This window comes from Bradysia coprophila, unplaced genomic scaffold, assembly GCF_014529535.1.
Source record: "Bradysia coprophila strain Holo2 unplaced genomic scaffold, BU_Bcop_v1 contig_250, whole genome shotgun sequence".
In the NCBI taxonomy this organism is placed as follows: domain Eukaryota; kingdom Metazoa; phylum Arthropoda; class Insecta; order Diptera; family Sciaridae; genus Bradysia; species Bradysia coprophila.
The window spans coordinates 208,643-231,640 of record NW_023503512.1 but is presented as its reverse complement, the minus strand read 5'-3'; the positions used below and the strand labels follow the sequence as shown (position 1 = coordinate 231,640).

Genomic DNA, 22,998 nt, shown 5'->3' with positions numbered 1-22,998 from the left:
GTTTTCAGCCGCGCCCGTGTCACAAACAAATCCACTTTCTATTGAAAGCTGACACGTTTGTGGTCATATATTTATTGAAAAGAATTTTTGTAAAAACATATAAGCAGAAATGCAATTTAAAGAAGACTAACAAATTGAGCGAAGCAAGTTTAGTTAAATTTAATTAAAAATTTACAAAAATTTACAAAAATTGACTTACCGAATCCATTTTTAGTTTTAACACTGACTGACACGAAATCAACTACACTGTTGGCGATCTTGACGAGAAATGAGGTGCTAACGATATACCTTTCAGAAGACAAATTTATTTCTCCAAATGATAAAGGGAAAGGGAAACAACTACACCTGTACATATATGAGTGAGAGATAAAATAAGGATGTGTGTGTGTGAATGGGTGTGTGTGATATCTGTTATTTGTCCATTATGTAAAGACAAGAAAAAAATGCTGCGAAAAGTGACGAAGCAAGAATCGAGACGACGATTGCAATGCTAATGAGTTTATGTGGGCACAGTAAAGGGATTTAAAAAAAATTCCAAAATTTTGTCGACAAAGCAAAAAAAATGTGGTGTACGTGAACGGAAAATGTACTGATTACCTGTTATCGTTGTTCGATCGAAAAACTTGAATTCAAATGAAAATGCGAATGTAACGAATTTCGTGAGGCAAAACGCGGTTCGAAGAAATTCAGTCAAACGCATGTGGTGAATTCTCATTAATTAAGGTCAATCACACATTCTCACGATTTAATTGTTGATTTATCAGAGACAGAGTACGCAGCTCCTGGGATGCTTTCAGCACCTGGTTCAAAAACGCTACTTTTTGTTCCTAATTACATAACATACATTTCATGCCTTGGGCATAAATTACGGATTTTTCTCGTAATTTAGGCCCTCAGCATGAACAGCTGTATACGCATCTGTTGTGGACGGTTTATGTTAGACACTTTCGCTTGTCGCCCTCGCTTCGTTCGGGCTACAACTCACGAAATTGCGTACAATATACCGTCCACAACAGAAACGTAAATAAATATTTATTGCATTTGGTATGAGCGACCGAAAAGAAAAAGAAAAATTTGAACTTATAACCATGCACGATGTTCAAAGTAACTGTGCCTTCGAACAGATGCGAAATTTTTCTTTTCTAACTGACCCCGAACACAACGACGTACGCGAAAATATTCACCACAGCAACACTAAATACCAAATGTTTCTGTTAATATGGCAGATGACTGAAGAAAGAGTTTGTTGTCGAAATTTCGCGGTTTCACGATTTTTACGGTCATTTGCTGTTTGTTTCTTTATATCATGAAATCTTACACATATCTGTCATTCCCTTGCAGGATGTCTTTCGGTTTCGGAACAACAGGGTTTTCATTTTCTTTCCAGTTTTTCTTTGGCATTTGTTAACTGGACATTCTCACTTGTTAAAGGTACAATTCTTTCCATGACAATGGTCAGGTGTGATGTGTGAGTAATTTTCTTTTATTTTTGTTTTAATTTTTGCCTGATGAAGAGCTCAACAAAGGTTAGAAATGTCGTAAAGGAAGCCCCTTTGTTTATTTATTTTACGCCGCGATTAGTTCAAGGAAAAAGCGCCAACGTTATCGACAAACGGCGAAGAAACAACCACCAACGTTCTTTCCGTGACGTCGCTGATTTTGCAGTCGGCTCTGATTTATGGACTGTTGCCCATTTTTTTTGCTCTGTGGAAGTGGGTGACGAACACGTTTAAATGGACTAGTTGTGCTCGGTAATGACGCAAACTCCTCTGATGAGTAGGGATGTGCGTCTTTCTTGATGGTTTTCATTTTTTGATGAACAACAGCGCGGAATCCGTTGTTGTTCTTACGTTTTTGTGCTACCACAATTACATTGGTGACCAGCGTCTGTCGAATGAAAATGAACGAAAAATGTAGACGCAATTGTTGAAGAACTGTGCGTGACCCGGTTTGTTATTGTTTTGTCCAATGTGTCCGTACGTAAGTGTTAGCGGCGAAATTGATGAGAATTTTGTATGAACAAATCTGATGTTAATTGCAGCCTACACAGACGCGCCTGTTCCAAAAACTGTTCCCGAATATAACGCATACAGAAGAAACAAAGAGAATCAATGCAACATCCACTATCGGAATGGTTAGCAAAGCGAAAACTGCGTAACGAAGCTCGTCAATGTGGGAGAAAGTTCAATCAGAAAGCTGAAACTGTGACAGCCGGTGAATCCGACCAAAGTGTCTGTTTCGATCAGGTGCACGGTGATACTCACACAGGTAAGCTTAAGTCCACTCACGGCATACCATAAATCTGAAGAATATTTTGTTTTGGACGTGTATGTGACGAAATTAAAGTTTGTTCGAGCGATTATTCCAAGTCGCGTTCTTTTCAAATGCCATCCAATCGTACTGCTCAACCGGAAGTCCATTCCAATCGAATTTTGAAGGCAAAGAAGCGAAGCAAATGCGAAACGAAAAAAACCAAGATTTCCTATCTCAATCTCAAACCGCCATGGCTAGGATATCCAATTGTAGACGCGTATGGGAAACTTATGCCAACTATTCTGACGAACGCTATCTGTGAGTATATTGGTTTTCGTTTGTTTTGTTTTTTGATTTTGTACTAACAGTTCTTTGAAACAAACTTTCAGACCAATGTCCCCACCGTCCGATCCACACTCAGAACGCCCAAAGAATTATGCTGAATTGCCGGCCAAAACGAAATCGCACGAAGCCAACAATTTGTCATTGAAACCGTCGAAAGTTGAGCGCGTTTGCACCGAACTTAAGTTAGCGACAACGGTCACATCCAAGCAGCACTCAAAAGCTGAATGTCGTACATTTATCGACGAAAATGTGTGCTTCACGTTCGTCGACGACGCTCAAATTGCTGACCCTACTGTGAACATGTACGTGTAATCTGAAGCATCCCATCTCGTCTATGCTAAATCACATTGCTTTTCCTTTGTTTCAGTTTACCGAATAATCCGTGTCCGCCCGAATCTACAGTGGCTGTAAAATCTCTGCTGGATGAAGACGATGATTTGCTAACAACATGGGATTTCACGATGCCGGACGAATCGATTGTAGCCACCGAATCTGTAGAGCATATGCAATGACGATCATTTATTCACATCATTCCAAGAAAACGTTTAACAATTACAACGACCAATTTTGTGTCGTAAATGTTGATGTCTGAGCCGTGTAAATAAAACTTATCATTTGGGGCGGGTGCCCGTTGAAATCTTCGACTTTATTTGTGATCAAAAGTTCGTCCATCAATTGTGTGTGCGAATCGGTTGTAGTGTGAACGAAAAACCAAAATCTTTGTCCGAACGAAGTCCAGTCGTCGAAAGTTGATTCGAGTAGCTACCTCAGCGACTTTATTTTTGATCAAACAGTTCTTCCGGTAAATGTGTGTGCAAATCGCCTGTAGTGTTCAATGAAGATTGAAGAGCTTGGTCAGGGCGTAGTCCAGTCGTCGAAAGTTGATGCGATTAGCTGTGTGTGTAAATCGGAAGTAGTTAGAAATCGTCGAAAGCAAACAAAATTTTGGGTTGAACTTACCAATGAGCAGACGAAGCACAGCCTGAAGAGTAGTCCAGTTGCGTTTTATCGTCAAATCAACTTTCACGGGGAAAGTTGATTGAGATCAGCTGTTTAAAGGCGAAAGCAGTTAGGAAACGGAAAATTGGTGGAAAAACGAGTACGGGTAATTTCGCACCATATGAACTTTTATATGGTGCGAGATTCCCCCGGTGGGTGAATCTCGCACCGTGCGAAATTCACCTTTAAGGGAAGAATCTCGCACCGTGCGAAATTCAACCACCGTTGGAATTTCGCACCACGAGTATATTGAAAATTGATTCGTGTTATGGAAAGTGGGTGCGAGTTATGGAAAGTGGGTGCGAGTTATGGAAACTGGGTGCGAGTTATGGAAATTGGGTGCGAGTTATGGAAATTGGATGAGAGTAATGGAAACTGGGTGCGAGTTCTGGAAGTTGGGTGCGAGTTGTGGAAATTGGGTGAGAGTTCTGGAAATTGGGTGCGAGTTGTGGAAATTGGGTGCGAGTCTATAGAAATGGGGTGCATCGCTATAGACGCATGCACAATAACTTTAATCAGTTGTGCATCTGTCTACAGCCATGCACAATCGCTCTAGTCCATTGTGCATCGATGTAGAGTCATCCACAATTACTCTAGTCCATTGTGCTTTCTTCTAGATGAATGCACAATAACTCTGATCAATTGTGCATCGCTCTAGTCATGCACAATTGCTCTAGTTCATTGTGCATGGCTCTGGAGTGCATCGCTGGAGAGTCATGCACAATTGCTCTAGTCCATTGTGCTTCCTTCTAGATGAATGCACAATAACTCTAATCAGTTGTACATCGCTGTAGAGTCATGCACAATTGCTCTAGTTCATTGTGCTTCCTTCTAGATGAATGCACAATAACTGTAATCAATTGTGCATCGCTCTAGAGCCATGCACAATTGCTGTAGTCGATTATGCATCGATGTAGAGTCATCCACAATTGCTCTAGTCCATTGTGCTTTCTTCTAGATGAATGCACAATAACTCTGATCAATTGTTCATCGCTCTAGTCATGCACAATTGCTCTATATCATTGTGTATGGCTCTGTAGTCATGCACAATTGATCTAGTCTATTGTGCTTCCTTCTAGATGAATGCACAATAACTCTAATCAATTGTGGATCGCTCTAGAGCCATGCACAATTGCTCTAGTCCATTGTGCATCGCTGTAGAGTCATGCACAATTGCTCTAGTTCATTGTGCTTCCTTCTATATGAATGCACAATAACTCTAATTAATTGTGCATCGCTCTAGAGCCATGCACAATTGCTCTAGTCCATTGTGCATCGCTGTAGAGTCAAGCACAATGCTCTAGTCCATTGTGCTTCCATCTAGATGAATTTACAATAACTCTAATCAATTGTGCATCGCTCTAGAGTCATGTACAATTGCTCTAGGTAATTTTGCATGGCTCTGGAGTCATGCACAATTGCTCTAGTCCATTGTGCATCGATGTAGAGTCATCCACAAGTGCTCTAGTCCATTGTGCTTCCTTCCTCTGCTCTACAGCGATGCACAATTGATTATAGTTATTATGCATTCATCTAGAAGGAAGCACAATCGACTAGAGCAATTGTGCATGACTCTAGAGCCATGCACAATGAACTAGAGCAATTGTGCATTGCTCTAGACAGATGCACAATTGATTAGAGTTATTGTGCATGGCTCTACAGCGATGCACTCCATTTCTATAGACTCGCACCCAATTTCCACAACTCGCACCCAATTTCCAGAACTCTCACACAATTATCACAACTCGCACCCAATTTCGGCTAAATTCTAGTTCACCGACACCCACCAAAACTGTGGTTTGAGTGTTCCTATTATTGTAAAAAGCACTAATAATGAATAATATGTAGAAAAAAATGCGCGGAAAGTTTATTTTTTAACAAAAAAAAAGTTGGAAAATCACATCAGGCGAGTGAAAATAATTATTTATATATAATTGATAATTATTTTAAAAAAAAGTTTTTGTGTACATCAAATCAAGTACTTCAATAATGTTGTATTAATATAAATTGATGGTAAGTAATGCGTTCATTTTAATCATATTTCATACGTTGAATCGGTAACATCGAAAACCATATAAACATATGCGATATCCACGGGTGGATGATGGAAGAAAATGGATTGAAATTAATTCAAAAAAAATTTTTAAGTTTTTATTCAAGGAAAAATTTGATTCATACATAAAAACCGAACGTTAAACGACCAGGGGTCGTTTTGATGAAATATAAAAAATTTCGTCTAGAGGAGACGTCGCCGGAATCGTTTCCATAACACAAGACGCGTTGTAGCGTTGAATTGCAAGCGATATTCTCTGATATTCAAAAATTGATGGAGTTTGTTAACGAAGAAACTGGTGCTTGCACGAACCATATTGAAGCTTCGTGGCGTGTAGCTAAAAAGCACATCGATGTCGGTGGTAAGCGTAAGCAGTTTTTTGGCAGATATTTGGCCAAGTACATGTTTTTGAAAAAATGTCGTAGCTTGGACCAGGATCCATTGATTGCATTTATGGAAATTACTGGCAAGATGTATGATAAGCAATGGAATAGCGACGTTGCAGATAGGGAAACTTCAGAAGATAGTGGAGAAGGAGAGTATGATAGTGATGATATTTTGTAAATAAAGGTTGAAAAGTTAGTCACAGTAGTGGATTAGAAATAGTAAATTTAGTTAAAATAAAATTAAAAAAAGAATTTAAAAAAAAGTTTAAAAAAATATAAAAAAATGATTAAAAAAATGTGAAAAAAGTAAATAAAAATAAAACAAAAAAAAACATTAAAGGTTTACAAGTTAGTCACAAGTAGTTGATTAGAAATTGTAAACTTAATTAAAAATAATGTTTAAAAAGAAAACTAAAAAAATGAAAAAAGAATGGAAATGAAAATAAAAAAACAAAACAAACAAAAAGTTAAAAAATGGAAGCAGAAAAAGCGCCGCAGGCCGTGAATAAACAACCAAAAAAAACAGGGGGGTCAAGGGGGGAGTATCCCCCCGGAGGAATCAAAGAAGCGGAGCTGATATCGTAGTATGTTGAGGAAACCATAAGTATAGTTGCCAAACGTAGCAAGACATAGCGGCATAGCAAGACATTGTTGCATAGCAATACATTGCGGCATAGCACGACATTGCAGCATAGCAATACATTGCGGCATAGCACGACATTGCAGCATAGCAAGACATAGCTACATATCAGCGTAGTCCGGCATAGCAGCGTAGTCCGGCATAGCAGCGTAGTCTGGCATAGCAGCGTAGCAAAGTATTGTGCGGATAATTGCGATATATCATGGCAGAGGCCAATCTTCGTAAAACATACGACAGAGCGTGAAAATAATATTTTTTTTTTTCATTTTTTTTTGCTAAAGTCTAGTTCACCGGCACCCACCAAAACCGTGGTTTGAGTGTTCCTATTATTGTAAAAAGCACTAATAATGAATAATATGTAGAATACACTCCCAACACCGAGCTTATGTCGAAGCGCCAAGATATTTTCGTCCTTTTTTTATTGTCGCACACAGAAAAGTGATCGTCATATTGTGTTTGGTCGGCGCTGTGATCAAAAACGGAAGTTGTTAGATGGCGAAAAGTTGGTGAAATTCTTTGAACGACTAAATATGTGAACGTAACAGTTAACGTACCGTTTGTTATGAAATTTGAAATTCTGGATGGATCGGATGCATGGTTTGTGGTGGATGTAGGTCAATTGGGATAATCTAACGTACAGTCTGGAAGTGGAAGGATTTTGGTTGATTTTGTGGTTCCTTTTTCGAAGATAAAGCGAAGAAATTACCGATGTGAATATCTCCCTATAAACGACGTTTTCAGTGAACCAACGACCATCTTGAAGAAGTTGACCTTGGCGGCTTCCTTCTGGAATGAAAACTGTTATATTTCTCCGATCCCTGCATCTCGACAATGCCACGTATAGTTGGCCATGCCCAAACACCGGTTCCTTCAGTATGACGCTGACAATTTCGAAGGACTGTCCTTGGGATTTGTTGATGGTAATGGCAAACGCTGGTATAAGTGGAAATTGGCGAAATGGGCGTTATGTCCAGCCGTGTTATGAAAACCATATCGCCCTTGTGATTCGTCGATATTATTTCGCAAACGATGAAGTGCTCGTGCAATCGACGAACTATCAGCCTGGTTCCATTGCAGAGTCCTTTTTGCTTATTCAGATTGCGTATCAACATGACAACTGCTCCAACCTTTAACCGTAGCTTGTGTGGAGGTGAGCCGGACGGTGTTTGGGCATTCAAGAATTCTACAGGATACAGTCCATCAACTGCTTCGTTTCCTTCGGAGATAATTTCATCAGCGCTGCTGTATGTGACGAAGTCTCCATCCAGTTTTTCCATTATCCGATGATTGATATCCAATGTGACAGCATTTGTGGAAGCCAATATTACTCTGCGAGACAATTCGTCAACGCTGAGACTCTGAATGTCTGCACCAAAAGTTTTCTCCACAATATCGTCTCCAGATGTTATCATGTCGGCTGGTATTTCAACAGCATTTTCGGAGAGGCCAGGAATCCGTGGAATCCACTGCCCAAGTTCAGGAGCCATGCGTTGTGATCGTTTTGCCCCGCGCTTCGCATGTTTTCTGTCAGCGAGATATAACGGAAATGACGCCATAAACTGCCGGACGTTATGGACGCATTGATAATAGCTGGACGAAGCAGTTTGTCTATCACCCGGAGTGCGTCTTTGTGCAGCATTGTGATTTCATCCAGGATTAGAACCGAAGCACTCCTGAGACTTTTGGCGATGGGTGACGTCTGTTTTATTGAGGACGTGCTAGTGTCTTCCAACCGAAAAGGCACTCCGAAACCGGAATGGATAGTGGTAGCCCCGTCCATCAATGTGGATGCTATGCCAGTTGATGCGTATGCGTTAACAGTTTGTCCTCTGTCACGGATGAAACTGATTAACGTTTGGTACAGATACGTCTTCCCGGATCCACCTGGGCCATTCAAATAAAACAATTTCGGGCTGGCTGGATTGTCGATACCCTCGACTATTTTATCGAACGCCGCTCGCTGTTCCACAGTCAAGGTCGGGATTAGACGGTCGGCCTTCTCCTTTTCCACAGCCTGAACATATTGACCGGCTTCGGTGTACGTACCAGTTGGTGTGGGCAAACCAAACGTGGAACATTCGAGTGAATTCTGTTGTAGGACGACTTGAATTTGATGTAGAGCCAGGTTGATCGAAGGTGCTCTGGGCAATTTGTGCACATTCTGAAAGTCTAATATGAAGTCCTCTACGTATTTGTCGAACAGAAGCTTTACATTCTGTGGCCGGCAGAAAACACACAGATATGCAAAGCTTTGCCGAAGTTGATAGGGCATTTGGGCGTTAGCAGCTTCAGCCAAAAACCTATCAAATTCTTCGTCCGATGCCAGTAGTTGTCGCGCAATAGCTGTTGCCTTGAACGTTTCATGCTGGACTCCGTTGAAACTCCGAAGGAAATCGTAGCCAGTAGCGCCAGTAGTATGCAGAAGCAACAATCGCAGACAGAATCGCTCCTCATCACGTGGACTAACACTATACATTCTGCCGATGACTTTGTCAGCACCCTGTCGCCGTTGGTTCCACATATTGTTTCGGTAAACGTAATGGTATGGAATGTCGGTGTATAGGAATTGGTGGGCGTGTCCATCATTTTGATTCAAAGTAAACCAAGCGGTCAACTTTGTAATGCCATCACGTGCTGCTGCCACAGCTTCTTCCTCGTTGCCTTCCTCGAAGTAGACCATCTGTTGTTGCGCCAAATGGACTGGAAGCGTGATGACACCGTGCGATCGGTCGTGCATTTTGAAAGCAGACAATCTCCAATAACCTTCTGGAGGGCTGACGTACCGAGCGTTGATGAAGTTGGAAATTTCGTCATGCACGAACACTTATTGACCATCCACGTGACCGATTTTACAGCTGGCACAGTCGAAGCCCTTGTAAATGTACTTGTAGATATATTTGATCGCTTTCAACGATGTGCAAACTTCGACGTTGATGTGCGCATTGTACTTCAGCAATAGGTACGGGCTGTACGGAACGACGTACCGATTGTCGAAATACCGGCCATTTTTGAAAATGCCCGATCCTGGTCTTCGCTGATACTCTGGAAAACCGGTTCCTTCTGCACTCACTTCAGTGTTTGGCTTGTGGTCTTTCGGAAATCGCTTGGAACATTTGCCGTCGTCACCTCGACACCTTGGTCCACATGGTCCATGCAACATTTGCCGCTTCACTATTTCGTGCAAGATTGGATGTGTCATGTAATTGGGAATCTCAGCACACACAACTTCATCGATTCGATCGGACGATCGGAATTTGTATCTGGTAATTTGTAATCTTGTGTCTGGCGACAGCACTACCAGAATGTGAGCAACGTGTCTGCCAAAAATGCCGTTTTGTGTAATGTCCTTAACTAAAGCGCGTAGCTTCAGTTTGAACACCAAATCCACCAAATCTGATCGATCGGACGCAGTTTCACCGGGTCGTAAATTTTCGTTGATTTCTCGCCATTGTGGATTCGCTGTGAAAGTGATGAAAAGGTCGGGCGGTCCAAATTTGCCAAAAATGGACATCGCATCCTGAAGACGTTCGCGCTTGTTACGTGGTGAGCCTTGAAAGCTGGATGGCAGAATAATGGGTCGACCTGCAGTAACGCCAGCTTGTTCCGCTCTTGTGTTTACATAATCAGCCAATCCCTGATACAATTCCGCGCGAAGTCGTCTTTGATTGTGGCGAATGTGCTCCAAATTATGGGCCTCCACTTGCAAGTAAGAGTCGACGATCCACTGATGAGTCAGCTTACCAGCACGCATTATCGGACTAAACTCATCTCGAATAGCCATCAGAGCACTCTTAAATGGCAGCATTGTGAAGTGACGTCCATGGAGCGAAGAATCTCTGGAAGGCAGTCCTACATCGCTGGATGTTGCATTCTTGTGTCCGTAACTAGCGTGGAACTATCAATCACATACAGTTGTGCGTAGGCTGGACGTTCATCTTCATTTCTGGTTTCAGTATGCGATGTGAGGTGGTAAGTTTGGCCTTGAACTTTGAAGCAGTACGGTCCATTGCCAGGAACATTCGCCAGTTTTGCCCCAAACGATGCAAACGATACCGAACTGTTGTAGCTGCGAATGTGTTCGCGAAAGTTTCGGTAATGTGGATTGTGTGGATTCGACATCAGGTCTTCGAGAAACTGAGGGTACGCCTGCTCAACGCCATTGATCACTGGCTTCGGTATGATTAGCTTTCCCTTTTGGCAACACTTTGTGAACTTTCCGTCGGATGGTCGCTCCTCGCGACCCACAAAATTGGCATTTGGCGTCCATAGGCCCTAAATAGTGTGGAGTAACGGCATTTTCGTCGATAATTGCGCGCTGAACTGTTTGTTGAGTGGCAGCTCTTTCCGATTCTGCTTCAGTTGCTCGAAGTTGAGACATTGAATCTGCAACAGTTGCAAGACGTTGCGATCGCTGCGCTGGCGTTTCAGCTGCACGATGTTGAGACATTGAATCTACAACAGTTGCAAGACGTTGTGATCGCTGCGCTGGCGTTTCAGCTGCACGTTCTTGTGACTTGTGAGCGGTGTCAGCTGACAAACGTTGCGATCGCTGCGCTGGCGTTTCAGCTGCCCGTTCTCGTTGTTGTCGTGCTCGGTCCTGCTGTTTCTTCAGTTCTTTGCTACTTTCTGGATCAGGATGCGTAGATGGAACCATTTTGCTTCTTATCCGCTTTTCCTCTGGTGATGACTTATCTCCTCCCCGTTCTTCGGTAGAGTGTTGAGACACCGGCGGCTTATAACGGAACTGTTGGCGATCTAGCGGAACGCGTGGAACGACTGTCTGCCGTGTTTTTTCAGCCATTTTGTTCAAGACCGAAAGTAGTTCTGACGATTTACATTCGTTAATACCTTTCAAACAAAAAACGAGCCATCAGAACATGTTGTGCAGTGCTCGATTGCCGACAACATTTTAATTTATTGAGTATTAATACACATAGGGCCTAGTATCGGCCTCAGTCCGAGGACCCAATTTTTTTTTTCAACAACATTCTATTCGGCTTTCGATTACCTTTTAAATGAAACAAAAATTAGGAAAAACGGATTAAATTTACTAAAAAATACACATAGGGCCGAGTAGCCTTTCACTTCTAAGGCCCTAACTCTCGGTCCACTCAGCCGATTTAAAAATCTTTTTTTTCTGGATTGGTATTGACCACACCTATCATTTGCCGTGTCATTTACATTTCCATTGTTTATCTTGCCATAAATATCACCAAAAGACATTAAATCCCTTAGTTGGCCCTAACTCACGAAGGGCCGACCCGAATATGCGGTCATCAATGTGGAAAAGCGGTCAACATCGACATTGTATGTTTTTACATGTGTCAACAGATTACAACAAAAAGCGGTCATCACCGTTAAACAATTATCGACGCGATTTTAGTTATCTGACCGCTTTTCGTTTGAAATCAGATAGTTTCTATGCAATGAAGCTCATTCCTCATTTAGCTAGCCAGGTGATGTGTAAAAAGTTGATTTTTGATAGTGATTCTTCAATTTCGAAATCTTTCTACTTTGATTTACTTAACAAGTAGTGGCTATTCCAAATAAATTTTTTCTAAGTGTCGTTCGAAGTACAAAAACTTAAATTTGTTCAACCCAAGCTGGATGATACAATTTCGAGCAGTGGTGAGTGTCGCTTCTTCAATAGCAATCTATCTTTGTGTTAAATTAGCAAAATCTTCAGTGAAATCTTTTAATATGAAAATAACGAAAAATCGATATACACAAAATTTGAAAGAATAATAACCGCTCTTCTTGTAAGTTATTTCCAATATCTTTTCTTATTTTATTTTTTTATGTCTTTTCATTGTAAGCTTTTTCGTCCGGGCACGAAAGTTTGTTTTTTGATTTATCGGGAAGAAGTAACGAGGAACCATTCACTCAACGCATTTTCGAAGACGATAAATCTGATGGTGACGATAGAGAGTCGCAAATCGATGCAGAGGAACTGATTCCGACACGTCAACGGTTGATACGGAAATTTCGATTGATTCAGATCAGTGGCCTGGTGAAACGATTTTTGAATCAATGCAAATCAATCCCGATATAAATCGGATCGACGAATCACGTAAGCTTGTTGTCATTCTCTTCGGAAAACGTGTCCATGGCGTCAACGATTCTTTTTTTTTTCACAGTGGTACATCCAGAACTGGCGCCGAACAATTTTATCGCGTCTCAGCATGTGCAAGCGCTCGGTGGAAATGACAGTGAGGATGTTCACATCGACGGAGACAGTAAGTTTGTTTAATTTGTTCTTTTCGGTAACTTTTGTAATTATCGGAGTTTCTTCAATATATATATAATATTATATAATATATAATTTGGATAGGAAACTTATGCTAATTACACAAATTGTGGCAGTTATTGCACACTTCTGAACCTTTACCAAACCTCTACAAGACCCAAAATATTTTTAGTTCCTGAATGGCGTAAAGAAGTAGCAAAATTTGGTTGGGTCAAGTTCCACTTTCGCGGCAAAATGTACTACCCCGGATTTGTTTTGCTGCAGTTTCCAATGCCGATGCATAACAGGAAACGGAGAACTTTCACAAATAAAATACATCGTAATCGAATATCGCGAAGACTTGCCGCATGGAGAGAAAAATCTCGATAAACTGAGCGAATTGACAAAATTCAATATTGTGAGCAACTCTTCGTCTTCTTTTTCAGCCTGTTTTTATCCACTGCTGGACGTAGGCCTCCCCAATTCTCTTCCATTCCGAACGATCCGTTGCCACTTGTTGCCAATTTGCGCCTGCAATTCTCTTCATATCATTATTCCATCTTTTTGGTGGTCTACCTCTAGGTCTTGTTTTAGGTGGTCTCCAGTTCATGATCTTTTTGGTCCAACGTTCGTCCGTCCTTCTTGCAATATGTCCCGCCCAGCTCTACTTTAAAGATGCTATTCTTTCCATGACATCAACGACTTTTGTTTGTTGTCGAATCCATTGATTCGTCAATCTATCTCTGAGCGTAATTCCAAGAATACTCCGTTCCATTGCTCTTTGTGCCACCCTTAGTTTATTTTCGGAAGCTTTTTTTAACGTTAACGTTTCCGCTCCATATGTGAGCACGGGAACCAGGAAGGACACATGTATCGAACACTTTACGTTTCAGACTATTTCAGAACAACACTTCGTATCAATAAAAAATTGAATTCAAAAATTTTTTTGATTGTGGTCACGATTTTGGACCACCCTAAGGGGTTTGAAACATCTGAAAACATTCCCAGACATAGGAAACTTAGTTTCCTGTGGCCCCTCGATTATGACATAACTTCATTTTTTGGCAGCCGTGGCCACAGGTTTCATTTTTTTTTCAAAAATGTCGTCCTACTCATTGTATCCGGTGTGGCGGCAGCAACTCCCCAAATAACAGTTATTTCGACTATTTTGCCTCTAGAATTGATTATAGACCTTATTTGGAATTAGAAATGAAACAAAGTGTTGATATTTATCCTTTAAAACTTGATTTATTTGCGAAATGTACAACCCATCCTTCTATAACCGAGTGAGACCTGTGTCTCACGATCCAGTGAACCGTTTGTTCTAATCTTTTTTCCCTGATTAGTAGAGTCAATTACTTTCCCATTTAGTCCAAGAAGTGCGGCAGCCCGTGACTCGACGCGACCAATGTCGAGCCCAAACTCATTATGCTTCAAAATATTTTCATGAAGTTCCGCGTCGATTTCAACTGTCACGTGCGGAAAACAGTTGAGGTCGATGCCATAATTTTGCAGTTTTCCATTTGAAGTCTTGTTTTCAACAACAACGCCACCCAGTTGTTTCTCAAGTTTGAACAAGATGTTTACAACAAAAAGTTCTTGAGTTGCTAAATTCCATGGCGTGCATTGAACTAGTTTAGTCAATTCTGAAATCCAACGTTATTTTTCCAATAAAACTCCGATATTGGTTCGGAATGGAAAGATACTAAGATTGCTTATAGGGCGTGTCGTTCGTAAATTACGTAACACAGAGCAATGGGAGTGGATTAAAGGATTTCGTGACGGTACATACATTTTATTTCGAAAATTCTCATATTTTGCGTGACAGTCTCAAAAATCCTGATTTTTGCGTTACGTAATTTACAGACAGTAAACAGATGGCGTTGCATTTCTTTTAAATTACCTTTTTCAATCACTTCGCTAGCGCTGACAGCCTGTAATTCTTTAAAGTAATCGAATAATTCTACAACATTTGCTCGAACAGTTGCATCGAAGTCGTCGGGAGTACATAAACAAAGAGCTGCCACCAATGCTACAATATTTACAGGGGTCAATGACAACATTACCTACGAAGAGTAATTTGAATACGATACCTCCTCTAGCGAGAAGTACGACAGCTTCGCGAGCTGCTACAGCAATAGCAACGTACTCCAACCGCAAACATTCCAAAACTTCGGCTGCAACTGCTTCTGGATCAGGTGCTTCCTGAAATGAATTTAGCGCTGGTTATTAGTGTGGTAGTGAACTGCCTGCTGGATAGTGTGTGTCATGAACCTTTTTTCGTCTCCAGTGATCCAGCTTTTCGTCAGCGTTAATTTATTTATCCAATTAACGAATTCAACTTACCAAAGCCAAGATTCTGGGCAAATTTAAATTGAGCAAACATTTTGCCTGAAATGTTAAAAAATTTGTTCGAAAACATGCTTCTAACTCTAGCTGCTGGTAGCAACGCTAAAGAGACCTGAAACAAATTTTTATTTTATTCTCCTGTCAAAGTTGACTGAAGAACAAAAGAAAAATTTGAATTAGCTGTCCTTCACGTTGCTATTTGTTGTTAGACTACTCGATAGTCGAATAGAAATGACCGCATTAAAGGTAAGCAAGATTTGATAGCACGGTTATGCTTTGCTCCATGTTTTACATTGAACTGATTTCCCATGCTGTCATCACGGATGATATCGAATTTTACTTGAGGTTTAACCAAATCAAGAGTTGATTTCGTTTGTCGTCCAAACATTAATTCCGCTGGGCTGCAATTGTTCGGTAGTTGAGCATTTGGCGTTATACGATAACGCTGAAGAAATGTCTGCAGGACGTTCGGTATACTTTCCTCCCCTTTGACCTTTTGCAATGCGCGCTTAAACGTGTCGACAAACCGTTCCGCTTGTCCATTTGATTGCGGATGATAGGGTGGAGTACGTATGTGATAAATGCCTTCTTCGCTGCAAAACTTTTCAAATTCGGCAGATTGATACGGTGGACCGTTGTCGGATACGAGAATATCCATGGTACCAAAACGAGAAATTAATTCCCTGAGCTTCGAAATAGTGGCATTGGCTGTAGTTTGCGACATGACAAAAATCTCTGGCCACTTTGAAAATGAATCGACTACCACGAAGAAGTGCAGACCCATGAATTCACCAGCAAAATCGATGTGAACTCTCGACCAAACTGAAGATGCTTTCGGCCAAGACGATAGTTGTTTTGACTGGTGCTCTTGCAGTAGAAGCGCATCGTGCACAATTATTGACATAATCGGTAATGTCTTTGTCAATGTTCGGCCAATAAACGTAACTACGAGCCAAAGATTTCATCCGTACTATGCCAGGATGTGCAACGTGTAGTTGTTGTAATATTTTCATCTGTAATGACAAATGGATTACGACTCTATCATTAAACAACAAGCAATCCTCAATCTCGCATAACGAATCTCGCCGATTGAAAAAAAAAACTTTCAACAACTCGTCTTCAATACGTCTTCAAATAATGTCGCACTGATGACAATAACGGATCTTGTCTGGTTTCGTGTGATATCGTATCGGCAGTCACAGGCTCGTCAATACCTTTCATTTGATATATCACAAGCAGCCATTGCGTGCGTATTTCGGTAGATATCGTCGAAAGACTGAAAAACACCTATAGGGCCCTAGCTCTCGAAGGGCCGACCCTACCATGCCCATTTTCGAACATCTTCTTCTTCTTCTTCTTTTTCAGCCTGTTTCTATCCACTGCTGGATGTAGGCCTCTCCAACTTCTTTCCATTTCGTACGATCCATTGCCATTTGCTGCCAGTTTGTACCTGCAATATTCTTAATTCCGTTTGTCCATCTCTCTGGTGGTCTACCTATAGCTCGTCTTTTATATGGTCGCCAGTTCATGATCTTTTTGGTCCAACGTTCGTCTGTCCTTCTTGCAATATGTCCCGCCCAGCTCCATTTCAGAGATGCTATTCTTTCCATGACATCAACGACCCTGGTTTGTTGTCGAATCCATTGATTCGTCATTCTGTCTCTGAGTGTTATTCCAAGCATACTCCGTTCCATGGCTCTTTGTGTCACTCTCAATTTATCTTCGGATGCTTTTGTTAAAGTTAACGTTTCCGCTCCATAAGTGAGCACTGGAAGGACACAAGTGTCGAAAACTTTGCGTTTCAGACTATTATTCATTTTGCTTTTGAAAATTAGTCTGAGTTTTCCGAACGCTGCCCATGCAAGACCAATCCTACGTCTTATTTCTGCAGTTTGGTTGTCCAGACCTAACTTCAGTTTATGTCCTAGATATACATAGCTGTCGACTCGTTCAATGACAGTGTCCCCAATTTTGATTTCTCTATCGTCCCCGATGTTGGTCATGACTTTTGTTTTCGATAAGTTCATCTTGAGGCCAACTTTGCTCGCCTCTTCACTTAACTGTTGTAGCATAAGCTGAGCCTGACCTAGATTCGCTGCTATCGGTACAATGTCATCAGCGAAGCGGAGATTGCTCAGGTACTCTCCATTTATCTTTATTCCCATTTTACTCCAGTTTAACTTCCTAAAAACACTCTGCAGAATCGCCGTGAATAATTTCGGTGAAATGGTGTCACCCTGCCTTACACCTCGGCCAATTCTGAATTTCTCCGTGCTCTTATGAAGTTTTATACATGAAGTAGCATTTCTGTACACATATCGAATTGTGTTGGAGTACCTTGAGTCTACTCTACATTCGTCTAATGCGTCCAATATCGACCATGTTTCCACTGAATCGAAAGCTTTTTCGAAGTCTATGAATAGCAAGACTATGTCGATGTTGTATTCACGACACTTCTCAATAAGCGTTCTCATCACCTGCAAATGGTCGTTTGTGCTGAAACCAGCTCTGAACATGACCTTACTTTTGTCGATACCAATCGGGGAAAAAAGAATTTTGAAAAAAGGTTGTGATTTACTCAAGCTAGAGGGGTCACAGACGGACGGACGGACGGACGGACCGATGAACGGACGGACGGACGGACATTTTTTTTATTGCGGATTCGTAGTCTATGAACATAACCAAATGCTTTGCCCTTACTGTCTGCTTCCAATTCGACGTGTTACAAACGGCATATTAATCTTATAAGCCCGTACTTCGTACGGGGCTAAAAATGAACATCAGAACGTTTGTCATAGCGTTCAACTGGTGTTAACAGACACTTTTCTACATTTTCTGGCGTCAAGGGAATTGTTACACAATTTTATATGCATTAAATACCTTTGCTACAATTAAATTACCTCAGACACTTGTTTACATTGGTGACGTCGCCACTCGAAGAGAAAAAAGTCAATTTTGTTCAGTTTTGTTTTGTTTATTGAATCTTAATTTTACAATTACAATTCCTAAATCCTAATTCTTACAAACTAGACCATAATTCTTAAGAATTTCTTTTTTCTTTGCTAAAAACAATTTTTGCTTGAGATTTTAAACATTTCTTTAAAATAAAATTTCTTCTTAATTTGAGTGCTTCATTCAACTTTGGCCTTTTAAAGGGTACATTTAATTGAGCCAATCCAACCGAATAAAATGGTAAATTGTAGATTATCACGCACCAACAACATCAGCCAGAATAATGGGATATTAGACTTTTACAAGGGCATTCAAACGGTGATAGACGTCAATACGGAGCAAAATACTTTTTCGAATACTCTCAATGTCGCGCAGTTCTTTCAATGTACTGAAATTAGGAGGAATTAATTCCAACTTCGGCCGGAACCAGTCGCTATTTACAATCTTCACAATTTCGAAGTAAGTTTCTGTTTTTAACGCGCTACCTCCGTACAAACTCAAGCGACCTAATTTTGGCATTGACTTGACTACATGAAGGATATTTTCGTCCTTGTTTTCACTGTGTGCATACACAAATTGGTACAGTTGCGGAAACATTGACGGAAGCGATCGAAAGAATCTCTCATCAACTGTATTTTGACAACGATTGAGCCGCAAACTAGTCAGACCTTTAAACGTGCTTAATGCTTTTACCGTCGCTTCTGTGATGACTATTCGGTTAAAAACAAGCTCTTCGACAACGTTATCACATTTAAATGTTTGTAGAAGACTGTCGATGTTGGTGTTGGTGCCACAATGCAATGTAAGAGATTTTAGTCGCTTCAATCTCAATAATTTACTAAAGTCAAAAATATAATGGTCGATGACCAGCGTTTCTAGTGTATTGGCTAGCGCATCAATTAAACCGTCGTCGCTGTTAAATAAATTTACGTTACCGACATCACTGACGGCGTGCGATGTAATTTTATTGCACGAAAAACATTCTTCCAATTCCGCATTGGACAGCACATTCCACGAATGGAGCACATTCAATTTGGTCAATGATGTGAATCCTGACAATGATAGCGGGAATTTTTCGGATGAACTCTTGCAGCATCTTATTATTGAAAGCTGCTGCAACGCAGAGTTGTCATCACCGAAAAACAAACTCAACGGACACCATCGCGTCCAACTGCACTGGACCAATTCAAACTTTTTTAGCCGAGAGAACAGTTCAGCAAATAAACTTTCCTCGAATACGTGAGGATCTTTCATGTCTACGCAATTCAACGTTACGACCTCCACGTTCTTGCAATGTTTTGCAAGCATAATTAAGATCGTGTTCAGCTCTTCACTGTCAAAATAATACAATTTGATGTCTTTGACGTGCTCACCAAAGCGAGCCCATACCCTTTCCGACGAAGTTAAGCTGATCTTCGAATTTTTCTTCCACGTTAAGGATCCATGTTGCTTTCGAAAGTGTTCCGCGGAAAGATCGGCCAGCCTCACGCATGTTTCAGCCAAATTGCTTAGATCGTCGACAGAAAGGTGCTCCATAATTTTCGATAAAACTATGTCGTCGAGTCTGAGCAGCGATGTTGTTGTTTTAGGTAAGTCAAAATCCATATCCGCTTCCATATCTGCGCTCTCCATTGCAAAATCCATATCCATGTTTTCCATATTGAGATTGTTTATCTGTGGAAAAAAAGCAAAAACCAATTGAAATTTGCATACGGGCATTGGGACGTCAGAGTTCACAATAGATAGGTAATTTACACGAAAGACGATGAGATGTCTTCGGGCAGCATTCACGGTGATCAGACTGAATTTTAGGAAGAAGTATGTTGCCGTTGCCTGTATCTTCATCAACTCAAGGCGTGCCTTTGACACTGCTGATCCTACTAGCAACGAATCGGCCTTTCAGATGATGCCACTGAACTTATGTTTGGGTACATGCGTAATTGACGTACGGCCACTAGGATCGGAACTAGAATCATCTACATAGCTGTCTGTTGCTAGTGAATGTCCTTGGTTCAATGGTACTTTATGCGGCTCTGTGCTACGCACCTGAATTGTTCGATGATGACCAGAATTTAATGCAGAGAGATGGCGTTCTCTTACATGAGTGGCTTAATCGAAACAAGCTGACAACGAACACCGGAAAGACCGTTTGACCGTTCGCAAAATTTACCGGACTTGAATATTGTGGTTGACGGAGTCCAAATCGAACGAGTCAAATAATACAAGTCGTATTGGGTCGGACGAAAACCTCCATTTCGACAAACATATTAACCATCAACGAAAATTGAGTTTTAGTGATTTATTTAATTATATTGATTATATTAATCTATGAACTCGATCGTATTGTTTCTTTCACCAATCTTCAACAGGTGTGTTTTTGGCCTTCTAATTGAGTGATGTCAAAGTCAGCTTCGGTGCTAGACAGTGCGTTGGTAAAATACAACTAAAAATCGTTTTCAGCCGCGCCCGCGTCACAAACAAATCCACTTTCTATTGAAAGCTGACACTTTTGTTGATGTGGAAAACACCGTCGATCAGCATAATCAAAGTGGGCAATTGAAATGAAAGGAACAAAGCATACCGAATCATTGTAACATAGAAAAACTTGTAAAATAAAATCATTCTTCGTTCAGCATTAATAGAAACGAGATGTTTTATTCAAATCTCAACCAACATTAATGGTCCTTCGAGTCAACTAACGAATCACTATGGATAATAAAGGCGTTCAACGTAAGAGCGAACGCTCAAACAAAGGAGTACCTCCATCACGTTTTGGATTTCCGGATATTCGAATTGAAAATATCGGATCTGAAGATGGTGCAATTGGAGGCAACAGTACCGTGGAAAACCAACCTAATGAAGGTGCAATTGGGATCGGGGATCAAACAACGATTGAAAAGACTGTGATCCAGTCAAAGAAATATGCTAAGTCTGTCTTGTCGAAAAGCGGTTCAAAGATGAGCAGACGTAGTACAAGAGAGATTCAACATATAAAAGAAACCATGGAAATTGAAGCGGAGCTCCATGAACTCGAAATGATGGAGATAAAAAGGAAGAAAGATTTCCTTTTACGAAACAAGCAGTTGAAAATGGATCTGAAGCAAGAAGAAGACGCGATGTCCAGTATCGACGATGAACTTGAAGAAGCGGATGATCCGATTATGCAGCCACTGGGATATGACCAGCGTAAAAGAAACGTAAGGGAATGGATAAACAATATGGAAGATCCGATTCATTTCGGCAACTGCCGTCATCAACAAAATCTGGAGAGCACACGCCAGAACCAATTCGAAACTTCTGTTCACAACGATGTGTTGATCGCAGCTTTCAAGGCACTGGAAATGAAGGAAGCCAAAGACCTTCCAATATTCAGCGGAGATGTTGTTTTGGAGTGGCCTAACTTTATTAGCGAATTTCGACGATCAACGCTCGGTGTGATGGCGCCATTAGTAATCAAGCTGAGAATAATTTACCAGGAGCTATGGCGGCTAGGAATTGGATGGGACGATCAAGCACCAAAGGAAGTATTCGAACAATGGGTCGTATGGCTAAACGAAACCAAATCAATACAACAAGTACGCATTCCCCGTTGCTACTTTCCAGAAGTTTGTGTTTTTACGAACATTCAGCTGCATTCATTTTCCGATGCTGGCGAGAACGCATACTGCACAATGACATTCATCCGTGTCGAAATGGTCGACAAAATATATGTTGCACTTATTCAAGCGAAAAGCAGAGTCGCACCACTGAAACCATTGACGGTTCCACGCCTTGAAATGCAAGCAGCAGTTTCTGGTAGTCAGCTGACTGACACAATCGAAAAGGAATTGGGAATTCCAATCAAAAAGCGATTCTTCTGGGTCGACTCAACCCTCGTACTTGGATGGATTAATACGAACCATACGTTCCCAGGCCCCACCTCGATTTGGTGATCCGATTATGCAGCCACTGGGATATGACCAGCGTAAAAGAAACGTAAGGGAATGGATAAACAATATGGAAGATCCGATTCATTTCGGCAACTGCCGTCATCAACAAAATCTGGAGAGCACACGCCAGAACCAATTCGAAACTTCTGTTCACAACGATGTGTTGATCGCAGCTTTCAAGGCACTGGAAATGAAGGAAGCCAAAGACCTTCCAATATTCAGCGGAGATGTTGTTTTGGAGTGGCCTAACTTTATTAGCGAATTTCGACGATCAACCGAAGAATTCAAAATCACACCGAACCGAAATTTGCGTCGCTTGAATAAGGCACTTACGGGAGCAGCACGAACAAGTGTGCAAACACTGTTAACGTCGCCTGACAACATTGAGCAAATCATTTCGCATTTGGAAACGAGTTTTGGTCGCCGCGAGTGGATCTTGGAACACTTGGTGCTAGAATTACGCAGCTTACCAGTCATGAAAGAAGAAAACATCCATCAATTCAAGCTCTTCTACAGTAAGCTATTTGGTGCTGTAACAACGATTAACAACATGAGAGCTCATAACTATCTGGATAATCCCGAATTGCTAGTAAATCTAGAAGACAAATTGCCACCTACCACGAAGAATTTCTGGATCCATTTCAAGGCCGAATTATTGCGACGACGGACAAAGGTAAATATCGAAGCTTTAGGCGATTGGTTCAAGTACGAATTAGATGCACAATTTGCTGGGTTGTCGGTAAAGGACGTTATGAAGAAATCAAGCAAAGCTACAGTCCTGGCTATTGATTCGCTACCAACAAAAAGAGAAAAATGGTGCCATAAATGCAAAGGAGCAGTTGGACACTATTTACAAGATTGCAACG

The 22,998-nt window shown here is 41.1% G+C and overlaps 2 protein-coding genes across 2 annotated transcripts; both read right to left on the bottom strand.

The window, feature by feature from the left end:
* Positions 1 to 7,413: 7,413 nt before the first annotated feature.
* LOC119078380 lies at positions 7,414 to 8,088 on the bottom strand. The gene has a single exon (XM_037185882.1). The coding sequence runs from the start codon at positions 8,086 to 8,088 to the stop codon at positions 7,414 to 7,416; it is 675 nt and encodes a 224-aa protein (XP_037041777.1).
* On the bottom strand, positions 8,085 to 9,413 carry LOC119078379. The gene has a single exon (XM_037185881.1). The coding sequence runs from the start codon at positions 9,411 to 9,413 to the stop codon at positions 8,085 to 8,087; it is 1,329 nt and encodes a 442-aa protein (XP_037041776.1).
* Positions 9,414 to 22,998: the final 13,585 nt, after the last annotated feature.